The sequence below is a fragment of the Myxocyprinus asiaticus genome, chromosome 24 (genome assembly GCF_019703515.2).
Source record: "Myxocyprinus asiaticus isolate MX2 ecotype Aquarium Trade chromosome 24, UBuf_Myxa_2, whole genome shotgun sequence".
Taxonomy (NCBI): domain Eukaryota; kingdom Metazoa; phylum Chordata; class Actinopteri; order Cypriniformes; family Catostomidae; genus Myxocyprinus; species Myxocyprinus asiaticus.
The window spans coordinates 14725824-14744945 of record NC_059367.1 but is presented as its reverse complement, the minus strand read 5'-3'; the positions used below and the strand labels follow the sequence as shown (position 1 = coordinate 14744945).

Genomic DNA, 19122 nt, shown 5'->3' with positions numbered 1-19122 from the left:
TGCATCCTTCACCGTCTCATTAGTGCCCAAGATAATTGTGCGCATGCGCACAGCAGGTTATGCTGGGTAATGTAGTTTTTTAAGAGGCAGATTTTTTTTTTTTTAATGGATGTCAGTGGAGAAGATGCTTCAGTGTGCTGAATAAACTGCTTTTGTGATGGAACAGCTCATCACTTAAAGGTGCACTCTGTAATTTTTTCCTCATTAAAAAAGTTTAACTTCTAAAGACATTGTAATTTTGCAATATACGTAGGAAATCATGACCACTTACATTAAAATGAAGACTCTAGTCATATCAGTAACCTTATAAAAGCTGTTTTATTCTATATGGAGAGGGTCCACATACTAGCCGAATACTACTTGCTTAATCTCAGTAACCGTCCCGTTATTTGTCACTTTCACTCATTGATTAAAGTAATCATGGCTGACTGTGAGTACTACATTTCTACAGTGGCATCTGAAATTGAAAACTATTGATTTTAAATTATGCTGCATCCAAGCCGCTAGGTGTCAGTGTAAGTCCAAGATGACACAAAGACAAACGTTACTGAGTGCACCTTTAATGAATTGACCTCCTGTCCACTTATCTTCAATATGTTTTATACTAAACAATCCTTTGAGCATGAACTATATGTGGAGTTTACTATGATACACTGTAAAATCGAATTAGTTAACCTTACTTAAAAAAGCATGTAAATGTACTTATGTGGCTCAAGTAAAGTGAACTAGGAATATTTTTAAGGCAATTGGTTTCCTCAATTTTTTTTTAAGTAAAGTCAATGTATTACATTTTACAGTGTAAAATTACTGTTTTAAAAGAGAAAGACACAGACAATTTTGGGACAGGTATGTGTCAGTTTACAGCTCTTCCCATTCATTTGTATGGTGATTTACTGTCCTAACACGCTAGTTGACCGTTACGCATTAGACCATTAGAATCTCTTATTTCTACAAGTCAAAACTGACTCGATGTATTGTAAAATATGTTGAAAGTGCGGAAATCTGTGTAATAATTAATTTCATACACATTCTTACAATTTTTTAAAATATACAATCAGATACACAAATGAGTATTTGACAGTTAAAGGACCACTCAAACACATGTTTTTGCATCCATTTGCACTGTTTTTCAATAGTTTCTATGTACACATTCGTTTATTCGTTTGACTGTTGTGCTGCATCTACTGGCGTTCCATATTTTATCAGTGTCTCACGCAGGAACAGCGTTTTTAGAAGCCGTGTCAGGTAAAAAAATAAAACGTGTCTTGAGACACCTGCGTTCTGTTTGTTGCACCGCGTGTAAATAAAAAAAATAAAAAATTATTGATATGAATGTGTAGGGGAAAGTGGATATTTTAGGTGCTGTGATTGATTAAGTCGCCATTTTTAATCGCCTTTTCTTTAGCTTTTTTCACTTAAATAGCCCTGTAGTGTGACAAATTAATTGTTAAAAGTACAAATATTCAATGTATTCACTCGATCAATTTTTTATATAAGTATAGAATCAGGATACGGCTGTCACTGCTTGAAATGTCATGTCAGCTATATCAACAGTAAAAATTGACATCTTACAATAATTTTAAATAGATTTCTTTTTTTTTTTTTTTTTTTTTTTTGAAGATGGCTGTAGAATTTTTAGGTCCAAAAACACAATTTAAATTTTAGATTACTGTCTTGATTTCCATAAGCATGGGAAACAAAACAATCCACTCTTTTCTCATTTCTCATTGCACTTGGCTATCATACGATCAGTGTCAGCATAGAAAAATCTTGACACACATGCTCAAACACAGGAATGCTGCATAACAGATCAGGACTAACCATTCAAAATGCCTGTGGCACTTTTCACTGAGATCACTGAACTCTGAAAGTTGTAAAAAAGCCCAAGAGATACTCCTGATTTGTAGCCTTGCTCCCATTCTTGCTGTCTGAACTTTTATATTTCCTGCAGTAGTTGTATAACACACTTATGGTGCCTGCAGCAGATACGTGGCAAATCTATAGGGTAGCTAGCTAAGCAAAAATTGAGAATCTGATGATTCAGCATAAACTCCATTAAATTATCTCGTTGAAGCAATTATTTTAAGTGCCTGAAAGCTCTTTGAAACAGGAAGGCCCACCAGAGCAACTGTGTCATCTCTGTATATTGAAAAGGGATGAATTGAAGACTAATAAAGGATTGGAGCTCTTTTAGCTCTTTTTGTGTGTTCCTGACAACCACATATTCTTTCATCCTCTGGTTCACTTTGAAAAGTTCTATACAAAGCAATCCACAGATACTGATAGGTGACTCTTTAAACAGTAACCACAGTGACTGTTTGAATTGGATGAACTCTGAGGTTATAACAATAATCACATGTACAGTGGAAGGTGCTCAGTAGCGGTAGCTGTAGGGGTCACTGAATCGGAAGGGTTTGATCTCATTGACAGTGCAGAGGAGGTCATGCATGCGTCTGGCTCTACGCTCTTCCAACACCAGCCTGCGGGAGCGCTCTCGTGCTGCCTGCTGTTCTGCTCTTTTCTCTGCACGCTTGCGTCTCAACCACCTAAAGTAAAAGAAAACACAAGAAAGACAGCAAGATGTACTTTTACATTGGTTTTAAATGCTCAATCCTTATAAACTAATGAGAGCACAACAAATCTGGTTATGTGTTAGATCATAATGTAACAACTTTATTAAGTCCACATTCCAGATAAGTCCACCATTTAAAGAAACATTAAAAAATGTATTTTATTTTCCATTTAACACATTTTTAAAAAAGGTTTGTTTATTATAGAAAATCAATAATTTCACAACTTCTATAGATTAAACTTATATCAAACATATCAAACACCACAAAAACCTATTATTACAATAAATCTCACATTTAGCTTGGTCGATCTTTAGTGGAGTGAATTAACTAATTTACTTTCTGTATGTTATTAACTTGTGACTCGAGTCTTTTGAATTCACTCAAAACAGAAAATCACTCTGAAAAGAGATTTTAATTTTAATGTAATAACCCTAGTAGAATAAGGTATAAAATATTCATAAAAAAAAGATTAGTTCAAATTTGTTCACTTATTATTTCAGTAACCATATTTGTACATCACACTTTTACGCCAGTAGGTGGTAAAAAATGAACGTCTTATGTGTTCTGAGTGTGTCATTAATCCATTAATAAAGCATCTCGTTCACGACTAAAACAAGTCTAATTATACTTAATTAAAATCAGCATGTCTACTATGAGAATTCAGCATTGTTTAAATATCATAAGTGTTTTCCCCTCAAATGACAGCAAAGCATTTCATTTTGTGAACTGCTGTGCATGACCATCAAGGTATACAAAAAAGACAACATTATTAGCCTAAAAGTAATTACAAGTTTTAATTTACATCCTGATATCATTGTAATGTCATTAACTACTTTTACTCTACCTTCATTATATAACTTTTGTCTTATTACAGCTTTTTGAATTTTACAGCTTTCTCTCCTTGTTAAACGAGATTACCAAACTAAACATTCCTCTCCTTCAATCGGTCAAAAGACGCTGATCCTTGCTCGTTCACAAAGCGAATGAGGAAATGAGGTGTAGTAATTCAGTGGGTCAAACCAATGATATGCTCCTTCACAATCCACACTCCAATGCTATTGGCTAGTGCTTTAGTCAGTCTTTATACAGTAGTGGCCAAAAATATTGACATAAATATGAGCAAAGAAGGTTGTGAAAAAAAATCTGCATTGTTTATCCTTTTGATCTTTTATTCAAAAAATTCACAAAAATCTAATTAATTTAAGTAAAACAATTGAAAGAGGGGAAATATCTCATTATTAAATACATATTTTTCTGCAAAACACATTGGCCACAATTATTGACACCCTTAGAAATTCTTATGAGTAAAATATATCTGAAGTATATTCCCATTCATATTTTAAATTTTTTAGTGCACCTGGGTGACTAGGAACATGAAATTGTTCAGCCATGACTTACTGTTTCACAGGGGTATAAATATGAGGTAACACACAGGCCAAATTCCTTTAATCATCAGTCACAGTGGGTTAGACTAAAGAATATATTTCTGATGTGCGGCAAAAGGTTGTTGAGCTTCACAAAATGGGAAGTGGCTATAAGAAATCAGCCAAAGCATTGAAAATACCCATTTCCACCATCAGGGCAATAATTAAGAAGGTCCAATCAACTGGAGATGTTAAGAATCAGCCTGGAAGAAGACGTGTGTCTATATTGTCTGCATGCACAGTGAGGAGGATTGTTCAAGTGGCCAAAGAATCACAAAGGATCACAGCTGGAGAACTGCAGAAGTAGTTGCGTCTTGGGGTCAGAAAGTCAAAAATAAATAAATCAGACATCACTTACATCACCACAAGTTGTTTGAGAGGGTTTCAAGAAAAAAGCCTCTGCTCTCATCCAGTAACAAACTCAAGCATCTTTAGTTTGCCAGACACTGCTGAAACTTCAAATCCAACCAGGTTCTATGGTCAGATGAAACAAAAAAAGAGCTTTTTGGCAGCAAACACCAGAGATGGGTTTGGCATACACAGAGATGAAGTACCCAATGCCCACGGTTAAATGTGGTGCTGCATCTTGAATGTTGTGTGGCTGTTTTTCTGCCAGAGGTCCTGGACATCTTGTTCGGATACAAGGCATCATGGACTCTATCAAATACCAATAGATACAAAATCAAAACCTGACTGCCTCTGCCAGAAAGCTTACAATGGGCCCTGGTTGAATCTTCCAGAAGGACAATGATCCAAAACAAACATCAAAATCAACACAAAAATGGTTCACTGACCACAAAATCATGGTCCTGCCATGGCCATCCCAGTCCCCTGACTTGAACCCCATAGAAAATTTGTGGGGTGAACTGAAGAGGAGAGTCCACCAACATAGACCTCTGAATTTGAAGGATCTGTAGAGATTCTGTATGGACGAATGGTCTCAGATCCCTTGCCAGGTGCTCTCCAACCTCATTAGGCATTAATAGAGAAGATTAAAAACTGTTATCTTGGCAAAGAGAGGTTGCAAAAAGTATTGAATAAAAGGGTTCCAATAATTATAGCCAATGCGTTCAATTAAATAACTTCAATTAAAGGTTAGATTTTTGTGAACTTTTTTGAATGAAAGATCAAAAGGCTAAACAATGCAGATTTGTTTTCACAGCCTTCTTTGCACATATTTACCAAGGGTGCCAGTATTTTGGCCACTACTGTAGGTGCAAAAAGCCATCAAAGCTGAGGCCCTCCTAAATAGGGTCTGGCAACGCCTATGGTCCTCAACTCACTGTCTGAAAGCCTTTTCGCTCTCCTCTCGGCTGTGCAGGCAAAAACCACTCTCCTTTTCCTGTTTCTTCATCTCCTCTAGCTGCTTCTCTTTCAGCTGCTGTTCCTGTTTCTTCAGGAGCCAAATTTTAAAGGCCTCCTCTGGGTCACCACAGTCCCTCTGCCACAATGACAATGGCAATTAAAGTCACAGGCAAATAGATGCCATCAAAAACTGTGCTGAAAATACTAAATAAATGGGTTAATTGCTAAAATTGATAAAAGTGATAAAACAAACAAAATTGTAAATGGTGTTGAAATACAGCTTAAGTTCATATAACATGAGCCATTTAACCATCAAATTACTCACACAAATGTATTGAAGAGAATGGCTTAGTTTGCTATGGCATACTGCCATACTACTCTTTCTATTTCTGCCATAGCTGCATAGGGCAGAAATAGTAAGAGTAGGATGACTGCTAGTATGCAATTCCAAACACAGCCAGTCTCTTCGATACACTCTTTGACGGCTAAATAGCTCTCCCTAGTGGTCAAACCTGGAAGCTCATTCTCTCCATTTCCTGGGCTTTCTGCACCCTCCTCTCGTCCTGCAGTTGCTCTCTCTTCCTCATCAGCCACGATTGGAAGGCTATTTCGTTCTCCTGACGCTTCTGTTCCTCTACCTCTTTTTTCTTCTGCTCTTCCTGAGAGAGAACCAGAGGAAACGGAAAGGAGAGACTAAGAGGACACAAACATTTAAAAACAATGTAGATTTCCTTGCTTCCATTGAAGCGCAGGAGATGCTCTTTGGAACATTCTCAAAACATGCTGGGTTAATATGGACCTTTCAGGTTTTGCACAAACTTGTGGAGTCCATACCAGCTCAAATGAATGCAAAAGAGTTTATACTAAATTATGAGGAATTCCAAAAATTCATGTTATTTTTTTTCAATTCAACTTTTCAATCAAATTGCTAATCATTTGTTATGGTAAATCTTTGTATTAAATTGGAAAAGAATGCAAAATGGAAGCATTTTACTAGTGGCCTTAGAATGTATGAACCCCACTGTACAGTATATTCAAGTAAGTGATTATAGGGGAATTTAAATTAATCATAATCCTTATCACAATACCACATTTTAATGACAGATTCATGATTGACTGATAATATGAGTACTAACCGATGACTTTGCTCTTTTTTAATGACAAAAAAAACGTATGTGTCTGCATGGTTATATTAAAATAATCACCAGGGCCTACCTCTTTAGCGTGCCTCTCTCTCCGCTGCTGAAGTTTAATCAACAGTTCTTTCTGCTGTGGTGTGAGGGTAAATGTGGCATGTGTGGGTGTTCCACTTGCCGACTGAACCCTGCGTTTGGTACCCTGGACCCATGTTCCTCTTTGGGATGGTCTTGCAGAACTGGGCCTATTCCTGTGCTTCGATGGAGGTATGGGAATATACAAAGAGTCAATGCCAGGAGGAAAATGTGTGGTAGAATTTAGTCTTGGTGAGGAGACAGGACTCTTGCTGAGATAAAGGCCAGGATCACTTTGCCATGAGGATCCTCGTTGATTGTCGACATGAGACACTGGCAAGGGAGGAAGCAACCCTTGACTCTCCACCTCCTTTAGACTTACCAGGTCAAACTTTCCATCTTTTTCAACCAAAACCCGTCCCTCCTTTGCTCCCTCGCTGTGCTCATCCTCAAAGTCTCCTGTCTCACTTTCATCTCGTGGAGAGAGATTCAGTCTCTGCATCTGCCCAGACACTTCTCCCTCTTCCTCCTCCAAGTCCCTATAGAGGGAGCTGTTACTCTCCTGATGGTCAAACTCCTGAGCAGGCACCACCAGGTCCACTAAAGTGTCTTTAAACTGCAGACGTCTAAGACGGCTTTGGACTGGAGATTCCTGGTCATGCAGTTGTCTGTTAGCCTCCTGGATCTTACCCAAAATATATTTCTTCTCTTCATCGAGGTCTTCAGACTCTGGAAAGGTTACAAGATTGTCCCTGTCCGGATCTAACGCACCCTCTAATGGCTCCATGGGTGTTGGCCACCTTTCCTCCCTTTCTTCATCATCCAAATCCCTATCTTTGTGAGCTTCCTCCTTTCTATCTTCTTTAAGATCATCTTCTTCAAGCTCTTTGTCTATCTGAACTTCAATGTCATCATCATCAGGATCCTGTTATAAAGAAAATATGGAAAGATCTAGATTTAGTCTGGAGAGGACAGATTAACTGAAGGAATGAAAGAACTATGGCACTGTGTGGGTTATTGAGAATGGGTGAATCAGATACATAGCGTGTATGTGCTGAATAATGCATTGCCATGAGACAAAGTTCTCTGGCTGAGTGAAAGTGTGTATGGATCTGTGTCAGTGGGTAGATTTCACACTCACAGGTACTGCGTCTGTGTAAGGGAACACTACAACACTATTCCAGAGGACTGTCTCATTGATATGGACCTGTTTCTTACAGTCATTGTGCACATACATACACACTCACTCACCTGTTCTTCACCCTTGCCCTCCTCACTGATAAGCCAGTCCAGGTCTTTCTCAAAGTCATCCTCATACTCATCCTGAGTGTTTTTGACTTCAGAAACACTCATCCTCTATTCATGTCCATATAAGGATCCTCACTAAGGCACAGCAGACTAAAAAACAATATTATATTTAAAAAATATTATGGGGAAAATTATTTTTGGATCTTTATTGACCACTCAGTACTGCTGGAATTTCATTGTAGTACATCATAGCATACAGCTCGTTATCTAAACATAGAATTTCACTGGTGTCATATAGAAATACTTATCACGTACATGTACAACACACTTAGTAAGTTTGTAAACAGACACATATAGTTAGAATTGTGCAATATATTGGGCCTGGGTAGCTCAGCGAGTATTGACGCTGACTACCACCCCTGGAGTCACGAGTTCGAATCCAGGGTGTGCTGAGTGACTCCAGCCAGGTCTCCTAAGCAACCAAATTGGCCCGGTTGCTAGGGAGGGTAAAGTCACATGGGGTAACCTCCTCGTGGTCGCAATTAGTGGTTCTTGCTCTCAATGGGGAGCGTGCTAAGTTGTGCATGGATGGCGGAGAATAGCATGAGCCTCCACATGCTGTGAGTCTCCACGGTGTTATGCACAATGAGCTACGTGATAAGATTCGCGGATTGACTATCTCAGAAGCGGAGGCAACTGAGACTTGTCCTCCGCCACCGGATTGAGGTGAGTAACCGCGCCACCATGAGGACCTAGTAAGCAGTGGGAATTGGGCATGCCAAATTGGGGATATATATATATATATATATATATATATATATATATATATATATATATATATATATATATATATATATATATGTATATATTTAAGAATTGTGCAATATATAAAGTGCAAATGTATTTAGGTTGTAGATTTGAAAAGCATTGAAGTTTATGAATTAATCAGCGAATGAAGTTTCGGAAAGAGAAGCACAGGTGTGTAGACATGGTAGAAACACAGATCCATAATGTATGCAAAGCAACAAAACTAAACTAAAGCATTATGCTAATTAGTATGCACAAATAGTGACAACAAAAGTAAATTGTAACAATATTTTCCAGTACCGTCATATGAAAATATCTTAGATATATTGCCAGCTAGATATTCGTATTTCACTAAATATATTACAATATCAAAAATGATAAACGCAAATAAATTAGAATGACGTGATCTCAGATTTAGCTACTGTATTGTTTTGGCACATCTGCGTGCTAAAATCTGATTGAAACATGCATTAACGCACACCTGCGTAATATTGTCACATATTGCCATATGCAGATGGTATTCTCAGTATAGATTTGACTTAGCATATTCTCAGATAGATGTGACGTAGCCTACAAGCTGATTTTCGAATCACTTCACAGTTTAAAAAAAAACTTTAATAAAAATTAAAATATAATAAAAAAAATATATAAATTGTACAGCTTACCTTTTGTATGTCTGTATGCTCTTGTCTCGCGCAACAATAATTAATGAGAATTCATGTACTGGCCTATATATTCTAAAAAGCAAGTCTCTGTGCGCGCACTTGTGCATTAGAGAGCAAGTCGCACTAATCCTCTGGTGGCCTCGGCTTCAAAGTAGCATGTAACAGGTGTTGCCATAGAGACGCACAACACGGCCTGTCTAGGGTGCGCGCGCATGCGCAGACTTTCTGTAAATGTAGAAGTGAAATCCAGCCAGATTTTTATCTCTGATACAGTTAATGGAAAAATAAATAAGGTACGACAAAGAATGCTTTGGATTATTTGGCCAATATTTTTTGAATAAACAATAAAATTTGTAATGGACAGTAAAACGTGAAATAACCTACACTGGGGCCAGCTGTCTTCACGAGGAAAAAGGCGCAGTTATTATGCAAAATAATGTCCTAATGAACATCTAAAAATGCAAGAAGAATTCTGTGAGCGTTAGGTTTAGGGGTAGGGATGAGATTTGCGGATATAAAATATAATTAGCTCAGTTTAAAAACAATAGAACTCAATAGAAAGACATGACAGAAAAAAAAAGTGTTCAGAATATGCAAACAGACAAAGAACACGCGCACATGACCTCCTTGTCATTCCATCTGTCTTGAACTTTTGTAATAAATTAATAAAACAAACAAATAAATAGATAGATTAATTATTAACTTATGTATCATGCCTGTTTTATATTTACTGTTTATATATATATATATATATATATATATATATTACTACATTGCTGTACTGTTAAACTTGACTCAATTCACCTGTTTCTTCAACCATTTTTTTTTTTTTTTTTTTTTTTTTTTTTTTTGGACTTTAGTGGTAATTTGCCATTTATTAAGCTATACATTATTTTTTACTTAGGCTACAAGTCCTGCCTTTTTGCACGTTTCGACATAAAATCACCTACTCTATGCATTTTGTATATTTCCATTATCATTTGCACTGTAATGGTCACCTGCCATTTCCACCTCATTCACTGCATGCGCCACCTTCTGTATACTTTGATGTACTGTATTCTTATTTACGAATAATACTACAAACATCCTACAACTTGGCCTGTACATTGCTGGCTTATGGGTCATTTCTGGGATTCGGTAATATTTCAGTCCCCCGTACATTTTTAAGTGGTGGTTCGCTAAAATGAATTGTTGAAAGCTTTTTACAAGATGTTGATATGTCCATTATAATTAATTAAAATACTTATTGCATTAAAATAATCTTTATAATTAAAGAATTTCTTGTTTATATATTAAAACCAAGCATTCTGTCATGTACCTGTGGCACTTCATTGAATTTGTACCTAGAATAAAATATATAAAATGTGTACACTCTCTATAAGTTTTGTTATTAGTGTAAACATTTATTTGTGTAATTTTGCTGAGAAACATATTTTACCAAAAATGCATAATTTTTTAAAATACAAAACCAGGCTATAAAGTTTTGTCCCTCAGTCTGAACTCAGCCCGGTCACACCAACTATTTTCAGCCCATAAACATTTTTGCTCCACCCATATGTGACATTATTAACCAGAAGTGACATTATTCAGCTTTCATAAACAGCATGGTGAAGAAACACATAAGAAATTTTTATTCATATTTTGAAGTGTATTATAGTAAGATGGGACTTGTCAAGCTCAACAACTCAACCCCATCACATGAAATTAAGATATTAAATTAGTACTTTAAAAATTATGTTTTAATCCATAAATATATAAAGAATTGCCAGTCTGCAAAAAAACTCTGTCACACTCAACCCTGACACATTTCTTCACTGTAAACCTGTGACAGGGTTGAGTTATTCAGTACATTTATGAACATTGTAACAACAATATGAAATAGTCAATATATTATACATTACAAATGCTATATGTTGACTTTAATGAAACACAGTGTTAAAAATATGTTGGTGAAAGTCGCCTAGTCGTGGAAAAGTTGAGTTGTGACAGGGTTGAGATGAGTGATAATATTGGATAATTAAAATGGGAACATAATTAAAAATCTATATATTGCTTGCTGAGCACATACTGACATGGTAAGGGCTAGCACTAAAAAGTTGGAGAAATAATGAGACCACAGATGCACAACTGGACTTTTTGTAGCTTCATTGCATAAAAATAAGAACTGTCATAAATGTTGTATTTATAGTCATTAAACTGGTACGAGGGTCACGTGAGCAGAAGGTAGATGTTTATTTTATTGTGTAGAATCATTTTCAAACCATTTCCACTATGTCCGTAACGGGGTTGAGGTTTACAAATCAGAAAAAAAGGGAAATAATAAATAGGGCTTTGATGCCTGAGGGGGAAAATATGATTTGTTGGAGTTGGTTTAATATGTGCCTAATATTGTGGTGTATTCAGACAATTAATCAAATGTAGCTGAAATGTTTTTTCCAAGTTGAAATATTACCACCGAATACCCTTATGTCGCGTTTTGCAATTTTTTTTTGTAATTCCCAGGTTTATGGGGTATGTAGTCCTTATTAGAATAGATAAAATACATTTCAGGGGTGAAAAAACTTCACTTCCCATGATACACCTCGGCTTGACTTACAAACATCAGGACACACCTCCGCGGGCAGAACAAGCTACGTGCAAAACTGCATATAGTGACTTTGCATCCATTTTTGAGTCTTTTATCAATTGACAGGTCGTGGATAGATACAGTTGTTCATGCTCAGTAGACAAAATGACTTCTATAGTTCTGTTCTCAATAAACAGGGCAGCCAGATCAACGCCAAGACTGTGCCAAGTGTCCCGCTCTGCGCATGGTACAGCGGATTTCCACTCTTTCGTAGCCCGCAACTCTACTCTGCGTAAATGCGCCTTTCTTCCGGGAGTAAAATGGTCATTCGTAAGAACGGGAACGAGACAGATGTCTCATGGATCGGCGGGGTCGATCTCACTCGGACGGTACAGTAAAGGTGTATTTCTGGCAGCCGGGGCCGCAGCTGTCACTGGTGTTCTGGTGGCAGGTGTGAGTCACTTTCAGCGGGCAGAAATGGCTACGAAGATATCCAAGGTTGAAGATGAGGAGGGTGACATAAGGGAGAGATGCAAGTCGTTCATGTCTCCACCAGTCACTGACATCAAGGTCTTGGAGCAGAGAAAAGACGCGATGTCCACGAGAATGGAGATGCTGATCATGGAGACGCAGGCTGCATTCTGTAAAGCACTCGAGGAGGTGGATGAAGGCACATTTAGGGTGGACAGATGGAGTAGAAAAGAAGGTTGGCACCTTTTTGTGCCTAGTTTTAATTTAATATGTAGTCTCGCTCTCTCTTTGTCTCATTTGAAATCATGTTCAGTGATGAAATTCATGTGGATGTACATTAGCATGTTGCAAAAGTAGTGGCACACAAGGGTTAGATAGAAGTTTGGAGTGGACCATGATGTTTGATATATCTGATTCACACTACCAGTCAAAAATGTGTACACACTTGATTTGAATATCTGTTTTTCATGAGCTTAAATACTTTTAATCAAAAGGCTTACACTTAAATGATTTTTTTTTTTTTTTTTGGGTATGAATTTCTTTATAAAAAATGAAATTTTATATGTGTGTGTAAATATATAATATGCACACACACACATACTGGCGGCCAATAATGTACAGTTTTTTACATCAGTAATGTCCTGACTATACATTGTGATCAGTTGAATGCCACTTTGGTGAACTAAAGTACCAATTTCCTTCTGAAACAGCAAAATCTGTACATTATTCCAAACTTTTGGCCACCAGTGTGTGTATATATATATATATATATATATATATATATATATATATATATATACATATATGTATAATTTTTTTTTTTGTAAAGAAAAATTTATACTTAGCCAAAAAAAAAAAAAAAAATTCCTTTAAGTGTAAGCCTTTTGATTAAAATTTTTATTTTTTACAATTTAAATTTTCATCATAAATTCTAAATGTATTAAGTAAAAAATAAATGATACATTAAAAGTATATATATTTAAAATAAAGGGTGGGTACTTTGAGGAAGCAAAAATATAAAATGGTTTTGATTAGTTTAACTTTTCTTTGTCAAAACATTATTTCCATACTTCTAGGGCTGCATGATTATGACGAAAATCATGAATGCCGATTATTGATATTGTAATTGCGAATATTCATTTCGATTAATAGAATTTACATTAAAATACTAATTTTGTGTGGGGCAGTTGCATTGCCATGTTCTTTATGTAGGCTATGCATCAAAACAACTTGAGAACAATGTTCCTGAATTGCTTTAATATTTTAATTGCATATAAAATGAAAAGTGTTATTCACATTTTGAATAAATTGTACACAGTATAATTCAGATAGGGAGCATTATTAATATGCCTTTAGACTCATTTAAAAGCGTCAGATTTGCCTTTGCATTCATGCACACAATGGCCCAAAAAATATGTTGTAAATAGAAAATTTAGGCGCAATGAAAGTACACCTAAATGGAATGCTGTAAATAGACACTTTTCACGATTTTATAATTGCTGTAATTGTAGCCTTGATTATATTTGTCGATTAATTGTGCAGCCCTACTTACTTCCAGTTGTGTTAATTCATAGTTTTGATGACTTTTCTCTTATTCAAAAATGTGAAAAGTAGTAGTAATAATAATGAATAAGTATGTGTGTCCACACTTTTGATTGGTAGTGCAAGTTTGGGTCATTTAGTCATGTTATGCCTTTCCAAATGTTCATACAAAAATTCTAATATCTGTTTCAATTATTATAAACCGCAATTTTATTTTTAAGGTAATTGTTCCATGGTCACTCTAAGCTTTATACTTCTTGTATCCATTGCATTATAAAAAAGCTGATTGCATGTTTCTGCTGTGTCTGATAAAGGTGGTGGCGGCATCAGCTGTGTGATGCAAGATGGGAAGGTTTTTGAGAAAGCAGGGGTGAACGTGTCTGTGGTGTTCGGGAATCTCACAGAAGAGGCTGCCAAGCAAATGCGCAGCCGTGGAAAAGTTCTGAAAGGGAAAGATGGTGAGATACTGACTTCCCATTTCAAGGTGAATGCAGAGCATGACTAAAACCAGTTCCTTAAAGCTTCAGTTCTACTTCTAGTTTTTAGGTTTTAACGCAGTTTGAATTGTCAAACTCAGCACTGATGAAATTCAGTGTTGTCATAAATTAATTCTTGAGAAGGCTGTGATGTGATGACCAGAAAGTTCCTGTTTTAACCATTTAGCATTATCTCTGTTCCAGGTAAGCTGCCATTCTGTGCCATGGGCGTGAGTTCAGTTATACACCCTAAAAACCCCCACATTCCTACAGTGCACTTCAACTACAGATACTTTGAGATTGAGGAAGCAGATGGTGAGTGTTTTTGCCAAGTCAGTTGAGATCTTCAGCTCTTCCACTGTTCTGTGAAGGGCCATGTTGTTATCTGTGACCCCCACCCATCTCTGTCTCTCTGTTTTCCTCCCCCTCCTTCCCTCCTATAGGCTCAAAGCAGTGGTGGTTCGGTGGAGGAACAGATCTGACTCCTGTTTACATTGATTTGGAAGATGCTGCCCATTTCCACAAGACTTTGAAGGATGCGTGTGACAAGCACCATCCTAAATATTACCCAGACTTCAAAAAGTGGTAGGAATCACATTACTGTTGTGTACAGTTTGAATCGGGTGTGTTGCAACTCATATGGGTGTGTATGGGTGGGTGTAAGTGTGTATACATGCATGTGTGTGGTGTATGAGGGTTCTATCTTCTGGGTGGCTTTTGACTGTCCAGCAATGATAAGACAATTTCCCATTATTTGCAGCAACTTTGTATTGTGTGAATCAACACATTAGTTTAAGACAACACTTAAATGAGACAGATGCTCATTCAAAGAAAAAAATCTAACTTGCTTTTTGACCAAACTTTGTATAAGTTTTTGCTTATTATTGCTAAGGAATTAAAAAGATTAACGTCTGAAATAATAAGACAGCAGCAGTTATTTTTTGTCTTGCTAAAATACAGAAGTTGTTGAACCAAACAATGTTTAAATGTAATTAAAGGTGCACTCAGTAACTTTTGTCTTTGTGTCATCTTGGACTTACACTGACACCTAGTGGCTTGGATGCAGCTTCATTTAGCCATGATTTCTTTAATCAATGAGTGAAAGTGTCAAATAACAGGATGGTTACTGAGATTAAGTGAGTAGTATTCGGCTAGTATGTGGACCCTCTCCGTGTAGAATAAAGCAGCTTTTATAAGGTTACTGATATGACTGGAGTCTTCATTTTAATGTGAGTGGTCATAATTTCCTACATATATTGCAAAATTACAATTCATGTCTTTAGGAGGTACATTTTTTAATGAGGAAAAAAATACCAAGTGCGCTTTTAAAATCTTTGCTTGAAGTTATGTGCAATAACCACTCCAGTCTCAAAATTGAGCAGTCATTGACACTAATGTCAAGCTCAGGATTGGGGAGTAACGTAATACTTGTAACGGTGTTAGGTAATCAGGATACAAATAATTGTGTAACTGTAATCCGTTACAGTTACATAAAAAGCCAATGTATTCATATTACAGTTACATTTGGTGAAAATTGAGATTCCTAGCGGGAGTACAATTTTTAATTTATAACAAAAAAACAAAACAAAAGATCGTCCTGACATGATGAAGACCGCTGCTTGCTTTAGTACAGAATACAGATGTGATCAGATGCGCTCAAGATCTCTTCTGGTTCTCCTTCGTGACTCACGTGAATCTGGCACCACTTACTGTCGCATGCGCAAATAACACCTGTCTCACATCAACACTGTGCTCTCGAGGCAAACGAGTTCAAACCATTAAGGGCTGTTTCATCGCAATGACCACTGGAGAAATATGATTACTTCTGTGGAAATTCTGACGTTCTTGTCTCTTCAATGGAGAAAAGGGAAACAACATTTCAGTTCAGTGCAATTTAGAGGCTACCTTCCAGTTGTGAAGATGCAATGATTTTCCAATGACCTGACATATAATTTAAAGAAGCATTTAAAAGTAAGGCTCACACAAAAATCATGTTAGCTTGGATAGCTCAAATTAGTTATGTGTTCCCTAATTTCGCCATCCGATCATCTGTAGATCGTTTTCGCGGGAGCAGGAATAGAGGAGGAGAAACGACCACTCCCCTCGGCGAACGGACAGTATTCCGGTACATAGGACGCCTACTGTCGAAACTTCTCATTTCAATCTTAACTTCAGTTGAAACTCTAAAATTGTTCTCTGAAATGTGTTCATGTTGTAATTACAACAGTAATTGGGACAGCATTTTTTTTTTTTTCTTTGTAAAAAGAAAAAATCATGTTTTCTTTGATGATGATGATGATGATGAAGATAGCCTGTGATCTACCTATTGCAGCTGGAAGTTAATGAATTGTCAGTGCCAATTAGCCTCATTTTTTAATGTTAACCAAGACATAATTCAGTGCATCTGTTCTAACTGTATTTGCTTGATGAGAAAATAAGCTATTTTCTGTAACAGATAGAGGACTCACCTGATTTAGTTAAAAATGCTGAGTTGTTCTACATTTTAACATATTCTGTTTTCCTAATAAGGAAGCACTGTCCCTGTTTTTCATGTTTTTTTCTTATGTATAATAATAGTTACATTAACTACATCAAACACCGTTTGTTTGCATTCAGAAGGTATGATTAAAAGTCTTCGAGAACATATTGCTTTTCTCTTGACTTTATTCACATATGCGATCCTTGAGGCAATCATAAAGTAACTTAAAGTAATCTGATTACATTATTTTCTTATTGAGGTAACTGGATGAAGTTACTGATTCCATTTTAACTAAGTAATCAGTATTACATTTTAAAAGTAACCATTCCAACCCTGGTCAAGCTGAGGTCAAATTTGTAACCTAATGTCCTGTTAACCATTACATGTTAAAATCAAGGTTTGAGCAATTAATTTGAAATCAAATCTGTTCAATGTAATTTAACTAAACCTGTCTTTCCTTAAGGTGTGATAACTATTTCTACATCCGTCACCGAGGGGAGACGAGAGGCATTGGTGGGATATTTTTTGATGATTTGGATTCACCTGATCAGGAGGAGGTCTTTAGCTTTGTGAAGAGCTGTGCTAAGACTGTGGTGCCCTGTTACTTGCCCATTGTAAACAAACATCTGAATGACTCCTTTACCACTGAGGAAAAGGACTGGCAGCAAGTCAGGCGAGGCAGGTGAGTAAAAGAGGGATTGATTACTGCTGTAGATTTAATCAGGAAATTTAGTTTGGGCTGAAATCCATTTTAATTTGAATTCTTTTTTTTATTTATAAGAATATGAATTAGAGGTGGGCGAAATAAGCCAAAATTTATATCACAACATTCTTTAAATTTTTAGTCATTAACGATCAAGATATACAGTACATTTATATGGAAAGTGATAAAAAAAAGTTCCTTTTTAAATTTAAAATGATGTCCAAACTAATGATAGACCTGTCATGTCCATTGCAATGAAACAACTTTATCAATGAATACAAATTATGAAAAAAGGACAGTTGTACATTATGTAGCCTGTCTTTTATATGTTTGATACATGTCTAAATTGATAAAATGTTTCTACCTTTTTTTTTATTTTTATAAATGTTTGAATATTTGATTTTAGTTTGGTCTGTTACAGTTTGACACATGTTTTTGTCATTTTGCAAATTATCATCAACTAAAAGATATTATTTTCACTGACTAAAATTGTCCTTTTACATATTCAAATTAGTAAAACTGACAAAAATGAATGAATATGACATGATGAAATATTGAGTAATTTTAAAGGAGATAAAGACTAAAGCTATGATTAAACCAGAAAAACTCTGAAAAAATTAACCCTGCTTCTACCTCTATATCAATTTACCTGGTATGTCGCCCAGCCTAATATTAATCATTATAATCATTTTAAATGTTGTAGATATTTGGTTACATAGTAATATAACAAAGTACTTACATTGTAATTACTTTGTGGTTGTCTTTTGAATTTGGTGCTAATTGTCATATTGGTATAAATGTACGGGTATTAATCAAACTCTTTCTGTGTGTCTTAGATATGTAGAATTTAATCTAGTGTATGACAGAGGGGTGAAATTTGGCCTAGCCACACCTGGGTCTCGCATTGAGAGCATCCTGATGTCCCTTCCACTTACTGCAAGGTAAAAGACTGTGTTTGAGAATACTTGTCTGTGTCTATCACGTATCGCCTGTGTCTGTACATGACCATTTTGAATTTGAATTTTTTTTGGAGCTCCCATTTCAATTTTTTATTTATGTAACATCAAAACTCACAGTGATGTTTAAAAGTAGCATTCCTTACATTTATTACTTTCTCATTTAGATGTCCTTGTTGTTGTTATCTATTGTTTAATATGTAAATTAATGTTTTGGGCCTTGTATGTCTTGTTTCAGGTGGGAGTACATGCACGAGCCAGCCAAAGGCACGAAAGAAGCAGAGATGCTGGAAGCCTTACGGAACCCTAAAGAATGGCTCTGACTGAGAGGAAGACTCGAGTCATCAGCAACTTTGTTAAAGGAATAGTTCACACAAAAATGAGAATTCTGTCATCATTTACTCACCCTTGTTTATTTCCTAATACATATGATTATCTTGTTTACAGATTATACAGGTTTGAAACAACATGAGAATGAGAAAATGATGACATAGTTTTCATTTGTGGGTGAACTACCCCTTTAAAGGGATAGTTCACACAAAAATGAAAATTCTCTCATCATTTACTCACTCTCATGCCATCCCAGATGTGTGTATGACTTTCTTCTGCTGAACCTGACAAAGATTTTTAAAAGAATATCTCAGCTCTGTAAGTCCATACAATGCAAGTGAATGGTGGCCAGAACTCCAAAAGCTC

At 36.2% G+C, this 19122-nt stretch overlaps 2 protein-coding genes across 2 annotated transcripts; one reads left to right on the top strand and one right to left on the bottom strand.

The window, feature by feature from the left end:
* Positions 1-344: 344 nt before the first annotated feature.
* Positions 345-9355, bottom strand: ccdc181 (coiled-coil domain containing 181). Its single transcript, XM_051653188.1, has 6 exons — positions 9234-9355; positions 7765-7911; positions 6518-7438; positions 5815-5961; positions 5281-5438; positions 345-2546 (listed from the first exon to the last, which is right to left on the bottom strand). The coding sequence occupies exons 2-6, from the start codon at positions 7864-7866 to the stop codon at positions 2375-2377; spliced, it is 1500 nt and encodes a 499-aa protein (XP_051509148.1). The 5' UTR covers positions 7867-7911; positions 9234-9355; the 3' UTR covers positions 345-2374.
* Positions 9356-11837: 2482 nt separating this feature from the next.
* Positions 11838-19119, top strand: LOC127415143 (oxygen-dependent coproporphyrinogen-III oxidase, mitochondrial-like). The gene is made up of 7 exons (XM_051653728.1): positions 11838-12505; positions 14127-14270; positions 14493-14603; positions 14732-14873; positions 17231-17449; positions 18307-18411; positions 18665-19119. The coding sequence occupies exons 1-7, from the start codon at positions 11965-11967 to the stop codon at positions 18747-18749; spliced, it is 1347 nt and encodes a 448-aa protein (XP_051509688.1). The 5' UTR covers positions 11838-11964; the 3' UTR covers positions 18750-19119.
* Positions 19120-19122: the final 3 nt, after the last annotated feature.